We start from the raw sequence: 17240 nt of genomic DNA, 5'->3' as shown, positions 1-17240 counted from the left end.
CAAAGCAAAGCATGTTGTTCTTGAAAAGGAGCCACAGTTGTGAAATGGCAGCTTTATTTTTTATTCTATTTATAAAGCTGTTAAGGTGTTGTGAAACCAAAAAGCCTTATCCATGAAAATTAGAAACTCGGGACACTGGGGCAGGTTACAGCAGCAGATAAAATGAACAGTAAGGAAACAAAAGAAAACAAGTCTAGGTGCCAAAGGGGCCAGTCTGGAATTCTGATGTGCCAGACATGCTTTTGTATCTTCTTTATGTGCAGATGCCCCAACCAGATGATGTCCCTCTGCAACCCTTGGGAAATTTGAGGTATCGTATTTTTCACTCTATAGGACGCACATTTTCCCCTCCAAAAATTGAGGGGAAATGTGTGTGCATCCTATGGAGCGAATGCAGGATCATTGGCTTCAGCGATAGCAACGCGAAGCCTCCGAAGCGCAGAGGGAGCACTCCCTCTGTGCTCCAAAGGCTTCGCGTTGCTTTCGCTGAAGCCTGGAGAGCGAGAGGCGTCGGTGCGCACCAACCCCTCTCACTCTCCAGGCTTCAGGGATAGCCGCGCGCAGCCCCTCCGGCAGGGAGAGGCTGCACATGGCTATGGCTTCTTTAGCCCTGCGCAGCTTCTCCCGGGAGGGAGAGGTTGCGTGGGGCTAAAGAGGAAGCCAAAGCAGCCAGCGGGATGGATCCCGCTGGCTGCCTTGGCTTGTGCCATAGCCAAGCGCAACCCCTCCAGCAGGGAGAGGTTGCGCGCATCCTGAACGCTGCTCTTTGGGGCTGGGGAGGAAATAATATTATTTTTCTTGATTCCCCCCCCCCCTAAAAACTGGGTGCGTCCTATGGCCCGGTGCGCCCTATGGAGCGAAAAATACGGTACTTGGTTGCAACGTTTCAAAAACTGAGAAATCTGTGAATGTTTACACAGCGAGCATTGCTGAGACAGACAGACATACATGTGTGGGGAGGTGCAAGCAAGTGCGCATGCGCTCAGACAACAATTATGAGTTATAATTAGGATAGCTGGTTAATGTAGGAGTGTCAAACTAGGGGAGAGGATGGGAAGAGGGACCTCTGCTTATGTTCAAAATCACTGAAAACCGAGCCCCTCTAACGAAAGCAACTTGTCGTCAGCATTTGCAGTTTTTACTATAATGGGCTTTTGTTCTTCCTTGTTGGGAGGCTAATTCTAACATTTCCCTTCACAAACAAGGGAAATGTTCAGAGCTGTTTATTTACTTTCGTAGACACACGAGGACGGTAAAACTGGCATACTATTCATTCATGATTTGTAAATGAGTCACTCGATAACAAAGTCTGCTATTCTGTGGAACGCCCTCCCACCAGATGTCGAAGAGAACAACAACTACCAGACTTTTAGAAGGCTACTGAAGGCAGCCCTGTTTAGGGAAGCTTTTAATGTTTAATAGACTATTGTATTTAGTGTTCTGTTGGAAGCCGCCCAGAGTGGCTGGGGAAACCCAGCCAGATGGGCGGGGTACAAATAATAAATTATTATTATTATTATTATTATTCCCTTCAATTGCACGAAAGCAATTAATATGTGCAGTTCTGAAAATGCAAAAAGCTGCCACGGTGTGAGGAACAGGCGGAGGCTCAGATGGCTCAGGGATGTGGAAAGCATAGGGGTGGGAGTTAACCCTTTCCTCATTCTGCAGCTCCAACAAAAATCCACCCCAAACCAAAGCTACCCTCAGTAGAGAAGTTTCCATCGGCTCCACACACCACAGTCCTGATCCTACAAAGGGACTCCGCATAAGGTATTTAACATGTCGTTTGCTTTTGTGCGATGAACACATTGCATGATCTGACCCCACAAGTATCTTAGACAGCAACGTGTGGTGCTATGGAATAGGGGGAGGGCTGCCAATTCTGTGTTGCGACCCTGAGAGTATCACCAAATTGCCTCTGAAACAACGCTGGGTATCTCTGGCTGTGCAAACGAGCCGTTGAAGTACCGCATCATACGGCGGCCAGCTTCCTACCATTAGCACAGACAGGAATTCAAACATATGCAATGAAGCCGCTCACCCATCCCTGAATCTTTCTTGGTTCCATCTGAGATGATATCCACGTGATCGCTGTCTACATCGTAACTGAAGAAATCGTTCAGGTATGTTTTCGACCTCTGGCCTCCAAACACGTACAGGCAACGATTTTTCTGAAGGAAAGAAAAGGATGCATTTGAGTGACCAGGAAGAAACTTGTGAGCACCTCAGCTGCTCTCAAGCCAAACCTCTCTGGAAACTTAGTGGGAACCACTCAAAAATATCCCGCCGTTAAGTTATTTTTGCCCTTTAACTGTATAATTGATTTATTGCTTTGTTGATTAAATTTAGGAATTTATTACAAAGCGGTACACTTTAATAATATATACTATATATGATAACAATAGACTAACATAATTTAGGCAGAGGGGGAGAAAAATGAAAACTTTAAATGTCACTATTACAATCTGCTGCATCCTTGTTCACAGAATCCTGCCAGACGTTCAGCTGCTAAAACAGCAAACTGGTCCAATTTTAAAGTTATGTATTTATGCTAACTTGTAAGGGTGCGGCCAACCTACTATTCTGGCTGAACGTTAAGAAGGGCTCAGCAGCTGCTTTCTGGGAGCTTAGAAAAGGGAGCAAAGCACTACAGAACGGACCTCAAAAGGATTATGCAGGCAAAAGTGTGTGTAACAGGGATTGCTACACTACCTTGATGTTAACTCGGAAGATTCCGTAGATGAAATTAAAATCCCAACATTATCCCCAGCTGCTCAATGTATTTTTGAGTTAAGAGAAAAGAGAGACACCTTTCAACAAGCAAAAGCTGGCACTTGTTCAGAAGAAAAAGCAACCTTTCAAACTTTCTCTCATTTCCTATTACAATAGCGTACCAGATCCACAGCAATTTGGAAATAAGGAAGCCAACATTCCCTTAGTTCACAATACTGGAGATTAAAATTTGGCCCTCTGTCGGTTAATCAACTGTGAGCCCTGCCTTTGCACTCGTTTTCAAGTGCTGCAATGCAACTGAAGCTAAGGGGTGATGGAATAGAGCCTGGGCTTAGTGCTAGTTCTTACTGAATGGAACAACATGCAGTGCCCTATTCTGGACTGGATGTCTTCAGGGCCAGCATTACAGGAATCCTCTCGCAAGAGTTTCCACGTCCGGCACCGGCAGTCGAAGGCGAAGAGGCCACTGAATTGTGGCTCACTGGCTCGGCTGTCGTCCACACTCCCGTTGCACGTCAAAATCCTTCCTCCAAAGGTGTAGATCATGTGCTTCTCGGAATCCATGCACATCTGCAAGGAGAGGCAGCATGCTTAAAAACTTTTCTATAACAAATGCAATGTCAAAACCAATGTTTAGAAATATCAAGTAATGCTCGTTGGGGCCGCTGAGTTGGTGCTCTGAAGTTGGCCCAGGAATAACAGGATTCAGAAGGCCCTCTTTTCTTCAAAAAGCCACAACTGGGCAGACAGCATAGCACAGTGAACAGAGAAGAGAGCCTTTAAGAATCAGAATACAGTGGTACCTTGGGTTGCAGACGCTTCAGGTTACATATGCTTCAGGTTACAGACTCTGCTAACCCAGAAATAGTACCTCGGGTGAAGAACTTTGCTTCAGGATGAGAACAGAAATCGCGCGGCAGCAGCGGGAGGCCCCATTAGCTAAAGTGGTGCTTCAGGTTAAGAACAGTTTCAGGTTAAGAACGGACCTCCGGAACGAATTAAGTACTTAACCCGAGGTACCACTGTACTGAAGACACCACATCTCCATTCGAACTTCTAACGGGGCCAATCAAGTAAAACAGCCTTGCTGAACAGTAGCTACAGCCTCCGTTCCATTCAGCCCCCAGTCCCAACAACCTACTTCAACAAACCCCTAACTGAAATTACGTTTCCTTCCCATCCTCTGTCTGTGTTGGTTTCCTGACTGTAAACCCCTTGGGGCAGGGGCCTCCCCACCCTTCATAGTTTGTAACACCTGCAGACCTGATGGTCAAACACGAGCTTGGGGCCTCCGTCCGCAGCGGTGTCCTCGCTGAGCAACATCCACGTGTTTGTGTCGATGTCGTAGCGATAGAAGTCGCTTTTCAGAGACTTGCTGTTCCTCACGGAGGAATCCAGGTAACGGCCCAGCGTGTAGATCTGCCTCCGCTGGATGTCAATGCACATCTTGTGGCAGGACCTGGCGCTGGGGCCATTCTACGGAGCAGAGAGAAAACAGGAAGCGAGTCACGTCTCACAGCCAACTTGGCCTAGGGGTGTTAGAAACTCATGTACATAAGCTAATTGCCAGATGGAACCTTAAACCTGGGTTACGGTTGCCACAATGGAATGACAAGGGGCCTTTCTAGCAGTGAGATTTGCTGCTGTTGCTGTTAATTTCATTTCTATACCACTTTCAGTGTTCGAAACTCCCATTGTCCTAGGCGCATTTTGCGACAGGGAATTACATTAGCGCGAGCGGTTTCTGAGCAGTTTCGTCACTCCTAGCTTTCAAATCTCAGTTTCTAACACTGACCGCTTTATATTTTAGAGGGGGGAAATCTCAATGCGGTTTACAGCAATTAAAACATTAAATCCAGAATAAAACAAATTCAAGCTTCAAGGGAAATATTTCAGATCCTTCTCTAAGTGTCATTTTGCTTTCCCCATATTTATTTTACCTACCTAATTTCTAATACTAGACTGGACTAGACTAGACTCACTTTTCTCAGTCCGACTAACATTACAGGGTTCCTGGAGCTGAGGAATCAAGGAGAGCTCTGAAGGAAGTGTGATGTAAAATAAAAATAAGAATTATCACGTATTAGCCCCAAAGCTGACTCTTGGGCTGGGGTATTGCTTATGGGTTTTTCTTGCTGTCGTTGATATTAATTTTTTGTATCTTTACTTTTAGATCTCATGGTTGATGTTGAACTTGTTCATAATTCTTATTTTTTGATGTGTTTTATTTATTGTTTATGACTGCTTTTGTTGTAAAATCATAGAATTGTAGAGCTGGAAGGGATTACATAAAATTATGGTGATGATTAATTAAAATCTGGATGTGCCAAGCCTCCTATATGCAATGATGTATTTCCTTTTCAATGCATTTGATAACGCAAGCCTCCAAGGACAGTCTTTTATGAGTACTGTCCACACATTGGTTTATCACCTTGCACGTTACTTTGTGAGAACTGGGGTGGCATCAGTCCCTATGCAAGCACAGCGTGTGGAATTTTAACGCTTTCACTCATCTTCTAAAACCCTCATCAGAACGAGCCTGGAAAACCTTCCCCAGAAAAGAAATTCTACAAGAAACAGCCAAGCCTTTGCTCCAAGGCAGCCAAGTTAAAACAACGCATAGCTACTTATGAAGTGTTAGGATTGCCTTTCCACAAAAGCCAAGAGTAGAAGCCAATTCCGACGCAACTTTTCCCCTTCCATGGAAGTGCACTGGGTTGATGGAAGAATGTAACATAGAACACCCTGGTGACCTTTCCTTGCAAAATCCAATTGATTCTTCATTCCTTCCTGGGAATCACTCCAGAGCCTTCCCATGGGAATGTTCTGGCAGGCCTAGCCCTAGAAACATCTATTCATAACTACAGCAATATACTTCTTTTAGGCTTGAGGCTGAAAGAATGAGTGAGCTAAAATCTTAGTCAGAACCTTTTTTTAAAAAAAAAAAAAAAACCGCTTTGAAATTTCATATAGCATGAGCTAAAAGAGAACAAGCAACTAAGGACGCTATTCTAGACAATGTCAACCTGACTCAGAATAGCAATATGGACTGTTTCTAGTTAATTCCCTGATTTGAAACCAAAATCCCCAAATGCAAGAGCGAGTGGACGGACCACGTTTTCAAGAGTCACATATCCTGTGCCCAAGCACAATATTTTGGTCCACGCTGTTGTATGAACAAGTCCCTGCCAATGCAAACAAGTAGGTTTTGCTGTGACCAAAGGTCCTTTCTCCAGTTATAATTCAAAACACGGAAGAACAAGATCAAAAGCAAGGCAGTTCCTAGCATGCCAAAATGCCTTGTTTACCTTCGCCTATTTAAGAAGAAAGTAAATGTAGTAAATGGTGTGGTGTGTGTTTATGATAGACTTAAGCCCTGCTTCTAGAAGGGAAAGCTTAAATTCATGTCCCTGCGGGCTTCACAACACATCACCCTCCGAACCACTTGCATGAATAAGAAAGGAACTGAACTTTTGGAGGCAGAATCTTGGCCTTCACGGTTTTGGAATCAAGCTTTCAAACGAAATGTTTGGTCTTAAGGAGCTTTGCCTGCAAAGGAGTTGAGGAGGAAAGGCTCTTAAGAACGCTGATCTCGTAACATGCTGCAGGATGCTACATGCCCGGGCTGCTGAGAGATCTTGGTAGCGCTTTTCACAAGAAAGGAACAGGAAGTCTGGAACAGAGACTGCATTCGACTGCAAATACTTTGGCTCCGCTCAGAACACTTGAGAACTGCCGGATACAAAGGAGTGAAGGGGAAAGGGAGAAAATGGGAGTGACCATAACAAGGCATTTCTCTATCTCCAGTGCTATTCGGGACTCTCCGCACCCCCCTCTGAAAATGTAGGACAGAGGGCTAGTATACTAGGAAAGTCCCCAACTCAAATTAACTTCAGTCACTAGGAAGCTCACAGGCGAGGCTTGTTCTCCAGATGCCAACTACGTTTTAGTGCTACATCCAAACGTAGCATTTTTCAACGCCATTTAAAGTCTGTGACGACACACTGCAAATCATTTTGCTGTCCGATATTCATATGCGTTCTTCGTGGCAGTTTCTATTTTGAAATGAAATAGTATTAAAGCAAAGCAGTGCCAATTTAGACAGGGGTCGGTTTACGGGCAGCACTGAAAACAATGGACTGTTTATGGTGAACTGCATAGGTGGTTTCATCCGATTCAGGAGGATTCTTCTCAAGTCCACAAGAGTGGCACCTGGGGACACTGTGGTGTAAAATAAGCGCAGCCAAATGTTTGCTTTGCTGTGTGGAGACATGCCTGGGAGCTGCTGCCAACTCAAAATAAAAGAACAGGCGGCAAAAAACAAGCAGTTGTCAAATGGCAGAATGCATGCTTTCTTCATAGGGGGCAAGTATATTGTGTTACGCTGGTCTTGTTTACAGATAACAATTCTGTCCGGAACAAGCTTAAAAGGTGGAGCAGAACATAGAACGGTCCGTGTGCAGGCGACAGCTCTGAAATCTCAGAATTCAATTCTTTGGAGAATGATTGCTGTTCTTTACTAACATACCCTCCGCATTTTAGAATGTAGGTCTCACAGAAAGAAAACATGGACTGAAGACAAACATAGTGCAAAATTGGATTTTAAAGAATTTAAATTACCCCTTGGGAACAATCTAATCAATGGATTTGACAATGGGTCTTCTCTGACGTATTTGGATCCCATCCATAATCTTAAAAATAAGTAGTTTCAGACAGACTCACAATTTTACTGTACGATACTGTCTCATTTGTATTTATTTAACGTTATTGCACTTTATACGGTATTCTTAATTCTTCAGCAAAATCTAAAAGGCCACCGGTTATTTACACCTGCTTTATGGGTAGCAACCAAATCATAGACAGAGAAATTAAAGTATACCTTGCCGACAAAGGTCCATATAGTTAAAGCTATGGTTTTCCCAGTAGTGATGTAAGGAAGTGAGAGCTGGACCATAAAGAAGGCTGATCGCTGAAGAATGGATGCTTTTGAATTATGATGCTGGAGGAGACTCTTGAGAGTCCCATGGACTGCAAGAAGATCAAACCTATCCATTCTTAAGGAAATCAGCCCTGAGTGCTCACTAGAAGGACAGATCCCGACGCTAAGGCTCCAATACTTTGGCCACCTCATGAGAAGAGAAGACTCCCTGAAAAAGACCCTGATGTTGGGAAAGATGGAGGGCACAAAGAGAAGGGAACGACAGAGGACAAGATGGTTGGACAGTGTTCTCAAAGCTACCAACATGAGTTTGACCAAACTGCGGGAGGCAGTGGAAGACAGGAGTGCCTGACGTGCTCTGGTCCATGGGGTCACGAAGAGTCGGACACGACTAAACGACAACAAAATAAGAAATAACCCCCACACCTCCCTCTTTTAATTAAAATTAAAGCCCTAACCATGAACTGGTTCTCAAAGTTTTTATTTACTGCTTCTGTTTTGTTCTGTGTTCCAGAAGTATTCGACTCTGCTTAAAATATTTATTTCCATTCCTTCTGAAGCAAGACTATCTTCGAGATCAGCATCTTTAAAGTCCCTCCCCTTTAGCTCCTTTGGCAGACCAAGTAGTCGGAAGACCCAAGAAACAAGTCTGTGCTGTGTTTCCTTCCCCCCACCCCCACATAGAATTCTGCCATGCAATCAAAATGCAGTGATAAAAAAGGGCTGTTACCACTGATGGCAAGCAACAAATGTATTGTAAAGTCCAACTATTTGCACAGCTAGTTGTTTATTAGTTTGTCAGTCATTTCCACCTCCTCTGATTATTCCGTGGGGGACCCAGTCCACAAAATATTAATGGCACAGCGACTCCTACTAAAACAGGACAAGAGATAAAACCCAACGCAGAAAACAGTTAAACTACCGTATTTTTCGCCCTATAGGACCCACTTTTCCCCCTCCAAAAATGAAGGGAAATCTGTATGCGTCCTATGGGGCGAATGCAGGCTTTCGCTGAAGCTTGGAGAGCGAGAGAGCTTGCGGATAGCTTCCTGAAGCCTGGAGAGCGAGAGGGGTCGGTGCGCACCGACCCCTCTCGCTCTCCAGGCTTCAGGAAACTATCCGCAAGCCTGGGGAGCCTGCGGGAGTTCCTGCAGGGCTCCCTAGGCTGCAGATAGCAGCCTGCTGCCCGGAGCGCGGGGCGCGCTGAAGCTGCGGCTGGGGGGGGGGGGGAATAATTTTTTTTCTTTATTCCCCCCCCCCAAAAAAAACTGGGTGTGTCCTATGGGCCGGTGCATCCTATAGGGCGAAAAATACGGTAATTTGTTTATTGTGCTGCTTCTATTAAACGCTAATGAACAATTTATGATTTATTTATTTATTAAATGCTTTTTATTGGTGTTTCCTTTAATACAAACAAACAAAATGCGATTTATGATTTAGCAAGGGAAGAGCACTGGGACCAGACAACTCAAACCCAAAGCGGGGGCACTGCTTCATGCTCCAAGTACTCAGCACAATTTGTCCTAGGGCTGTTTTGAGGTTTTATGCCCATCAATGCAAAAAGGAAGTCCTTCCACCATTTCTCAGACAGACCACCAACACGCCATGAAAAATCGCATGACAGCCAAAAGGAGCAAATCGTTCTAGGAACATCACCATGAATTGCAGCTCAGGAAAAACCGCAAAAGATGTGTCCCATAGTTCCAAGAGATGACAAGCGTAACTTGATTGACTGATTGCCCAACTGCCTAAGAGAGAGTGTGCCTCCAGAGAGCCAGTGTGGTGTAGTGGTTAAGAGCGGTAGTCTCATAATCTGGGAAACCGGGTTCAAGTCTCCGCTCCTCCACATGCAGCTGCTGGGTGACCTTGGGCCAGTCGCACTTCTTTGAAGTCTCTCAGCCCCACTCACCTCACAGAGTGTTTGTTGTGGGGGAGGAAGGGAAAGGAGAATGTTAGCCGCTTTGAGACTCCTTAAAGGGAGTGAAAGGCGGGATATCAAATCCAAACTCTTCTTCTTCTTCTTCTTCTTCTTCTTCTTCTTCTTCTTCTTCTTCTTCTTCTTCTAAGCTGATGCTGCCGCCAAGAAATCTGAAATATTTTTCAGGCTTTCGGCTGGCGTTGCCTCATTTTTAGAATTAAACTCAGGGTGGTGGTTTTATTCCCTGCACCTATTTGAAGAGTCCAAGCTGCTGTGCTGCATTAAATTTCCTGGGTGACATTCAACATCAAGATAGGTGGGTAAGTCACCCTAGATTCTACGGAAAGGGAGGGAAGAATGAAACATACAGTTGCTGACTTTTTGGCACTGCATTTAATATAATATGTAAACCTGGCCCAAGTCCCTTTATAAAAATCACACATGATTACAATGCTGCCATTTCAGTCTGCAATCTTATTTTTGACTAGTAAACCCATCTCCTCCTCTTGGAAAGCTTACATAATAACTGTGCATGGGTGTAGAAGCTTTACTTTCATACATTTGGCTACATCAGCTTTCTTCAACCTTGGGTTCCCAGGTATTGTTGGACTACAACTCCCATCATCCGTGACCACTGTCTCATCTGGCTGGAGATGATGAGTGGTTGGAATCCAACAATATCTGGACCCAAGGTTAAAAAACTGTGGACTATACTGTGACCTCTTTACGCTGGATCACCTTGTTAGAAGAAGAAGAAGAGTTTGGATTTGATATCCCGCTTTATCACTACCCGAAGGAGTCTCAAAGCGGCTAACATTCTCCTTTCCCTTCCTCCCCCACAACAAACACTCTGTGAGGTGAGTGGGGCTGAGAGACTTCAGAGAAGTGTGACTGGCCCAAGGTCACCCAGCAGCTGCATGTGGCGGAGCAGGGAATCAAACCCAGTTCACCAGATTACAAGTCTATCGCTCTTAACCACTACACCACACTGGCTCCACATTGTTACACCACATTGTTACACAATGTCTGGATTCCAGCTAGCCTTAGGACTAGCAGGCTCCTTTGGAGACTGATCCACCGCGAAGTCTAGGCCACCAGAGGCTTCTATTGCATGAGAGACATTACCAGCAGGACACAATGACATCAACCTTTGCCGTGTCCTTGCAAAAACAAACATTTGCTTCTGGATCATAAGCCGTCACCAGACAACAATTTTTATCCTCCTCTAACATTCCAGCAGCCATGCTCTCACTTTTCTATCCTCGGGGCAGGATAAACGCAGAACCAAAGACCCAAATGTTCAAACAAGACCTTAGGGACACCAAACAGCTGCAATGAGGAAAGATTTAAGTTCATCTCAAGATGGTTGGGAGAAAAGGGTTCTAAGCCAAGGCTTCTTCCAAGTGTCATGTTTTCTGGGGTGAGCATTCAAAAATTAAGTTCTTCTTCAATGGTGTTTTGAAGTGGCGCAATCCCAAGAGGATGGTACCACACCCCTCGGCCCACTTCAGTCAGCTCTGACAAAAGGGAAGAAATGCAAAATAGATCACGGTAGGATTCACCAATGGTCCCCACGGCTTCTTTTTCAGCCATTCTGTTACAATGGACTCACTCCCTTGGCAATCTTGGCTTACTTTTTTGAGAGCAAAAAATTAGGCAAGTTTATAACGGAGCCACTACCAAACTGAAGGCTATAGGCACATCACCATTCAAACACACACCTTCTCCATTTGGTCCCAACCTTGCCCGATCACCTGCATATACTAGGAAGATGCAGCTGAAAGCTTTCACATCACCCGACAACACCATGGTGGCAGTTCAAAGGGCAGCTGAAAGTCTTCCTAAGGCATTGAGGGAGATGCACATGAACAAGTCCTCCGTCAAGAGATTTGGCCTGAAGTCATCTGCTAAATTTCATGGCTGATCAGAGATCAAGTCTAGGTTTCTCCACATGCGGACTCAACAGGCTTGCAATATAAGCCCTGTTCTACCCCAAGTTCTCTCACCTGTTTGGTAAAATAGGATGGACTGACTGTTGTCCCTGAACTTCCTTTGGTCCCTTTGTTTAAAGAGCTTTACACTATTGCCTGCTTTGCGTCTATAGCCATGCGCAGCCATCTCACGGTGGTGGATGTTAACCATAAACAAGTGAAAAAAATTCTTCCATGCTCTGGGTTCAGTTTTCAGGTTTCTGGTCCCAGTGTCAGTTCTTTTGAGGTGCACGTGTCATTTCGCCGTTCATGTTTCATTGTATGTGAAGTCTATCAGCAGGATGGAATCCCACCCCCTCCTGGGATCTCAAAAGTCCCCAATTATTACGATGCTTGCTCCTTCCTCATGCTGCCACTCCCTGCTAGCTCCTCCCAGCTCTGGGACATCGCATAGTTTGAGAGGCACAGGTATGTGCCATCTTAGTTGACATGCTGTCTTAGGAAGACCATCCTCTTTTCCCATACAAATATGCGTGCTCTCTCCAACCCTGTCCACAGGACAGCCCGGGCCACCAACTCAGACTGCTGCAAACCTTGCAAGATCTTAACCGAATATAGGGAAATAAGCTTGCATGAGCATCCTCAAGATTAGCTACAATTTGGTCTCAGTTGTTTCTTTACAGTAATGGGCGCATAACCCACCTAAACTCTGGTCAAATGTGCCTTCTTCTCTTCTTGCCAGCGCCATGCTTTGATCCTGCAGGCAAGCTGGCGCAAGGAGCCAAGATCAAGGTGATGCAGAGCAGGGGTTTCAACCTATTCTCACTTAAGGGCATTACAAATCTGGAGACACCAAGAGAATAACTTATTCTAAAGCTTTCTGGTAACCTGTAGTTGCCTGCCCAAGAAGATCCCCTTTCACAGCCTTTAAAGTGGCAATTAATAGCCTGTTCCTACTGAGAAGTAAGTCTAACTAAGCTCACTGGAGTTCACCCCACAAATAACTGAACAAGATTGCAGCCGAAGCCTCACATGCAAGACCAGCGTCGAGGTTCAGGATTTGAATAAACATGTTATAATTCAAAAGCAAAACATTTTTTTTTCTTAGAATCCATTTGATATTCTCAACAACTCAGTACAACAGATTGTTCCTTTTAGTGGCTTGTTTATGAACAAGCTGCCCTTCCTCTCGCAAGAACATTGGAAGCATCTCCCTTGTTGAGCTTATTTATCCCGTTCCAACCGTGACCTTTGCAGTTGGCCTCGAGATTTTTGTCACAGTCCAGAAGCGTGAGTTTCCTGGCCCAGAAGCACACCGGCTGCTCTTAGTAGGGAGTTTGCTCCTCATCTGCAAGAGGAGAGCTACACCATACCCTCCTTCAAAATAATAAAATACTGGCTTACACAGCAGATTTAACACACACAACATATACTTACATCTCCTCCTTAACTAACCCTCTATGATCAGGAGGCCTCCTTCCATTTGCAGAAGTAATGGGGACCCAGCAGAGAATACAAGGGAGTAGGTGGCACTCAGAGGGCTGCCCAACAGTGTTCGAAATTAGCCAGGCGCCAGGTGCATTTTGCACCTAGCTATCAGCCACTTGCGACCAAGTGAAGATGCCAGGGCGACAGGATTGTGCCTGACATCTCCACCATTTGGGGAATCATTGGATCTGCACTGTTTTCACATGCTACTACCCCATCAGTTGTATTTTATCTGCACATCCGGAATGAATTTCTAGAAGCAAAATGCTTTTTCTGTGCAGCCTAAGCAGGAGCAGTCACCGTTAAGAAAAAGAGGGTGAAATAGGTCGATGGACATGTGGACTGTCCCTGGATCAAGTGACTTTTTAAGTTCTAAAACTCTTAACCTAGCTCAAAGTTGTCACCTGAACTAGCCAGATCAATCAGCCAGTCCATTGCCTGAAAAATAAGACTTTGGAGCCATCTTGCCCCAAAATGGCAACAAGACATTCTGTTTTGAAGGCTGCAACCTTTGTTTAAGGAGTCACTTGGCACCTAGCTTATATATCTGAGTTTCTAACACTGTGACCCGACCCTCCAGGGGTATAAGGACAAGGGGAAATTGGTCAAAGTCTTCCCCTACATCTTCCACTGGCAGATACGTCCCATGAGCAGAACTCTGCTCCTGAGATGCTCCCACTAGTGGAAGCTTGGTTAGGAACTAATCCTTAGCATTTACATGCTGCTTTCAAATATGTCCAACATATTCTGCCTACAATTTTTTGCGCCATTTCTGCAACAATCCTGGAAGGCAGGCCAGTACTGTACCCCCGATACAGAAGCCCAAGGCTGAGAGAGACTTCTCCAAGGCCACCTTTGGACTGCCTGGAGGAGAGTTAAGCCAAGGACTCCCTGATTCACTCCTCACTCTCTCTTAGCCATTCTGCTGCACCAGTTCAGTCCCTGGGAGAGGGGAGGGGAGAAGAGAAAAGTCTTCCAAGTTTTACTCAAGTAAAACCCATTTAAAAATCATCCAACTTCCAGATACTCTTCTCTTCCCAAAGTTTCATTTAGTTAAGTGCTTCTTCTGCATGTATATTTGGAGACATCCAGTAGTAGCTTTTGGTACTGATGTCTCCCATCAGCTCCAAACTCTTCATTAAAAATTTTTTATCATTCTGTTCTGCCAAAGCATCTTGTTTATTTCTCGGCAATGGAACGGCCAAACTTTTCCATCAACTATTATGAAATGCATTTGAAATCCAAAAAGGGTCATGACTTCATATTCTCTTAGAACAAGCACGGAAGGGATGGGATTGTTAAGTTTCCGACATCACTGCTGGCTCAAGGCTGAGCTACTATCAGGGTGTTTTTAAGAATTGTGTTGCCTTGGCAAACACCAGGCTTTGGTCACATGGCGCACTCATAAGAAAATGCTTGAAACTTGCCTCTTTTTCAGTATCTCTTGATATACACGCCCACTGGTTCTCCTTCACGCTGTAGGCCCAGAAGTCAGCCAGGTCCTGAGTCCCGTCCCAGCCGCCAAACAAATATACTGTTTCTAATCAAAATTTCAGGGGAAAAAGGCATTAGTTTGTGAACAAAACAGATTGAGGCATGAGATCATCGTTAGAATGTTTGCTTGCAACATCTATAAACACTTTCCAAATTTCAGGGTGGCACTCAACCAAGTTTAAATCAGTGGAGGCCTACTGAAATTAATGGACCTAATTTAGTCATGTTCCTTAATTTCAACGGGTTGACTCCAAGGAAAACTTGCCTGAGTATCGCTTCCTTCGGAATATGATAGCTTATCCATTAGGAAGCTGGTGGCAAACACTTAATGTAAAAAGCTAGCTGTATTCTAAAGGGGCTTGGTCAAGATGTTCCTGGTCGGCTGTGTCCCTAACCGTTTGGAGGTTTTAGAAGCATATAGGCTTTGATACTATCTATATGAAAAGGATCTGGTTTTGTGCTAAGAAAGGCACTGAGTAGCTCTAACGGACCAAAGAGAGGTGGGAGTAAACAATGCTGTCCAATCAGATAAAAAAGAAAGGATAGATGGACACTCAAGTGAACCTCTTACACACTTAGGATTCAAGCAGGGTAAGTGCACAGAGGCCCTTAGAGATGTCCTGACCTCTTATGATCCTTCACAAAGAGCAAAGTGAAGTTGCAATTTCTGAGTTAAGTCTATACTTTAGTGAATGGAGGGAGTTCATCTCAGTCATAAGACAATTACATTATAGGTTGGCAAGTGGTAGCACCTGGGCCAGTTCTGCTTACACGCCCTCCCGAGACATCCAAATGGTTATCCCCTTCCTATACTTCTTAAGCGGTTTGGAAAGAAAGGACTCTGAGAGGAGAAAGGTGAGCAAGTGGGGAGGTGGGGACCTTTTGTAGCCCAAGGGCCACATTCCTTTCTAGGCAGCCACTGGAGGTCCAGATGCTGCACGTGGCTATAGCCAGAAGCAAAAGTGGATGGAGCAACAAATGCAAATTTTATATTTGCTGTAGAGCAAATAGACACACACACACACACCCCTTTCTATCTTCCAACCAGACAAGCAGGAAGCATTATCAGTGTTATAGGTGAAAACAGCCAGTAGGGCTGGAGTGGAGTATAGCCAGGGGAGAATCCAAGGGGCAGATACAGAAGCGCGAAGGGCTGCACTTGGCCCTGTAAAATATCAGCTATCCAGAAGTGGTGGGGGAATTAGTCACTGGTTACTTGGCACCTGGTCGCACATTTCCTCCAGTTCCCAAACCTTTATCCTGAGTGTGGCTCAGTTTTACACCTATCAGAGAAGGAAACCACTTTGGAAAGAGCAATGGAGGGGAATCACAACCACAGATAAACCCGGTGGACCTCAGGAGGAAGAGGAGTAGGGAGATCGTGATGGCGGATGGAGGAGCTATTGTGCCAAGGGAATTCCTACCGCAACCTGCTCCCCAATGGCTTTATGCTTTCTTCAGACAGAGCACTGCTGCTTTCCCCCCTACTGCTAGAAAATGAAAAACGCTACGCAAGAGCTGCCCAGGTAACCGGTTAAGAGCCTCCCAACTACCACAAAACAGGTGAAAGAGGTGAGAGAAGAATAATAGAATTGTAGAGCATAGCTGTCAACTTTTCCCTGTTCTTGCGAGGAATCCTATTCGGAATAAGGGAATTTCCCTTAGAAAATGGGAAACGTTGACAGCTATGCTGTAGAGTCGGAAGGGATCCCGAGGGTCACCTAGTCCAACCCCCTGCAATGTAAAGAAAAAGAAATCCTGCACCATTTTTTAATTTTATTTTAAGTTAGCATCTTTTGGCAACTGCAATGCAGCTGGCACAGAATATAGCATTTAGACCAGCTGCTGGCTGGGGCTGATGGGAATTGTAGTCTAAAACACCAGAGGGCAGCAGAACACCTGCCTCCCACAACTGATCTTCTCAAGCAACACGCAGACGCAGGAGAGAAAGTGCTGGGTGTTTCCTGGGCTCTCTTCTCAGTTGACGGCAGGCCTCAGAGCTTTCTGTCCTAGCAGACAGGCTGGTGTGGAAAGTGTTCCCTAAAGACATTTGGGGCGAAATGGCTGCTTTGTCGGGGTAGGTGCTTAAGCCGACCCGAATGATTCCACGCCAAAACTACTTATTGAAATAAAATATTAACATATTAATTCAAAGACATCTGGGCAGCTTTCCACCCGACAGCAACAACGCATCTGTTTTAGAAAGGGATTTTAAAAGGAGGAGGATAGGAATTATTGACCCCTGTCTGCAGCAGTGCTAGTGGCTGCCACTGGCACCATCGCCAGGAGGTTACCTTGGGTCATTAACTTTAATTACCCTTCCTTTCTGGGCACAGGGCAGCCAATGTTCCTTGCAAAGAGCAAGTCCTTTTGTGTGCCTAAGTTCTCACAGCTCACAAAACCCACATTTGCCACAATGGCCCGATTGATAACTGAGGAAAAAACACAGAGATTTGGCACGCGGTGCATATCCTACTGGACCTCGGGCAAAATGCCATGCAAAGCACGGAGAGGCTGCGTCGATCACAAACCTGAACTGAATCTGGTGGGAGCTGGGGGAAATAGCATGCACAAGAACTGGATCCATCGCCATCCTAGACTGAACTCTTAAGATCGCAGAAGGGACAGCAGAGAGGCAAGCTTGCTTTGCATCTCACTTTGCAACTGCGCCCGCCCCCCAGCTCAAAAGACAGAGGCACCATACCTCCTCAGCGGAATGAGCAACGTTTGCCTC

The 17240-nt window shown here is 45.2% G+C and overlaps 1 protein-coding gene across 2 annotated transcripts in view; it reads right to left on the bottom strand.

The window, feature by feature from the left end:
• Positions 1-17240, bottom strand: part of MKLN1 (muskelin 1) — an 87973-nt gene that overhangs the window by 24815 nt on the left and 45918 nt on the right. For both annotated transcript variants that reach the window (XM_028745354.2, XM_077935354.1), the window contains 4 exons: positions 14440-14552; positions 4000-4212; positions 3085-3306; positions 2045-2174 (listed from right to left, as the gene is read on the bottom strand). In XM_028745354.2, the coding sequence (XP_028601187.2) occupies positions 2045-2174; positions 3085-3306; positions 4000-4212; positions 14440-14552 (678 nt within the window). The remainder of the gene's footprint in view (positions 1-2044; positions 2175-3084; positions 3307-3999; positions 4213-14439; positions 14553-17240) is intronic.

Source organism: Podarcis muralis, chromosome 10, assembly GCF_964188315.1.
Source record: "Podarcis muralis chromosome 10, rPodMur119.hap1.1, whole genome shotgun sequence".
In the NCBI taxonomy this organism is placed as follows: Eukaryota; Metazoa; Chordata; class Lepidosauria; order Squamata; family Lacertidae; genus Podarcis; species Podarcis muralis.
This window is presented reverse-complemented; position numbering and strand designations above follow the sequence as displayed.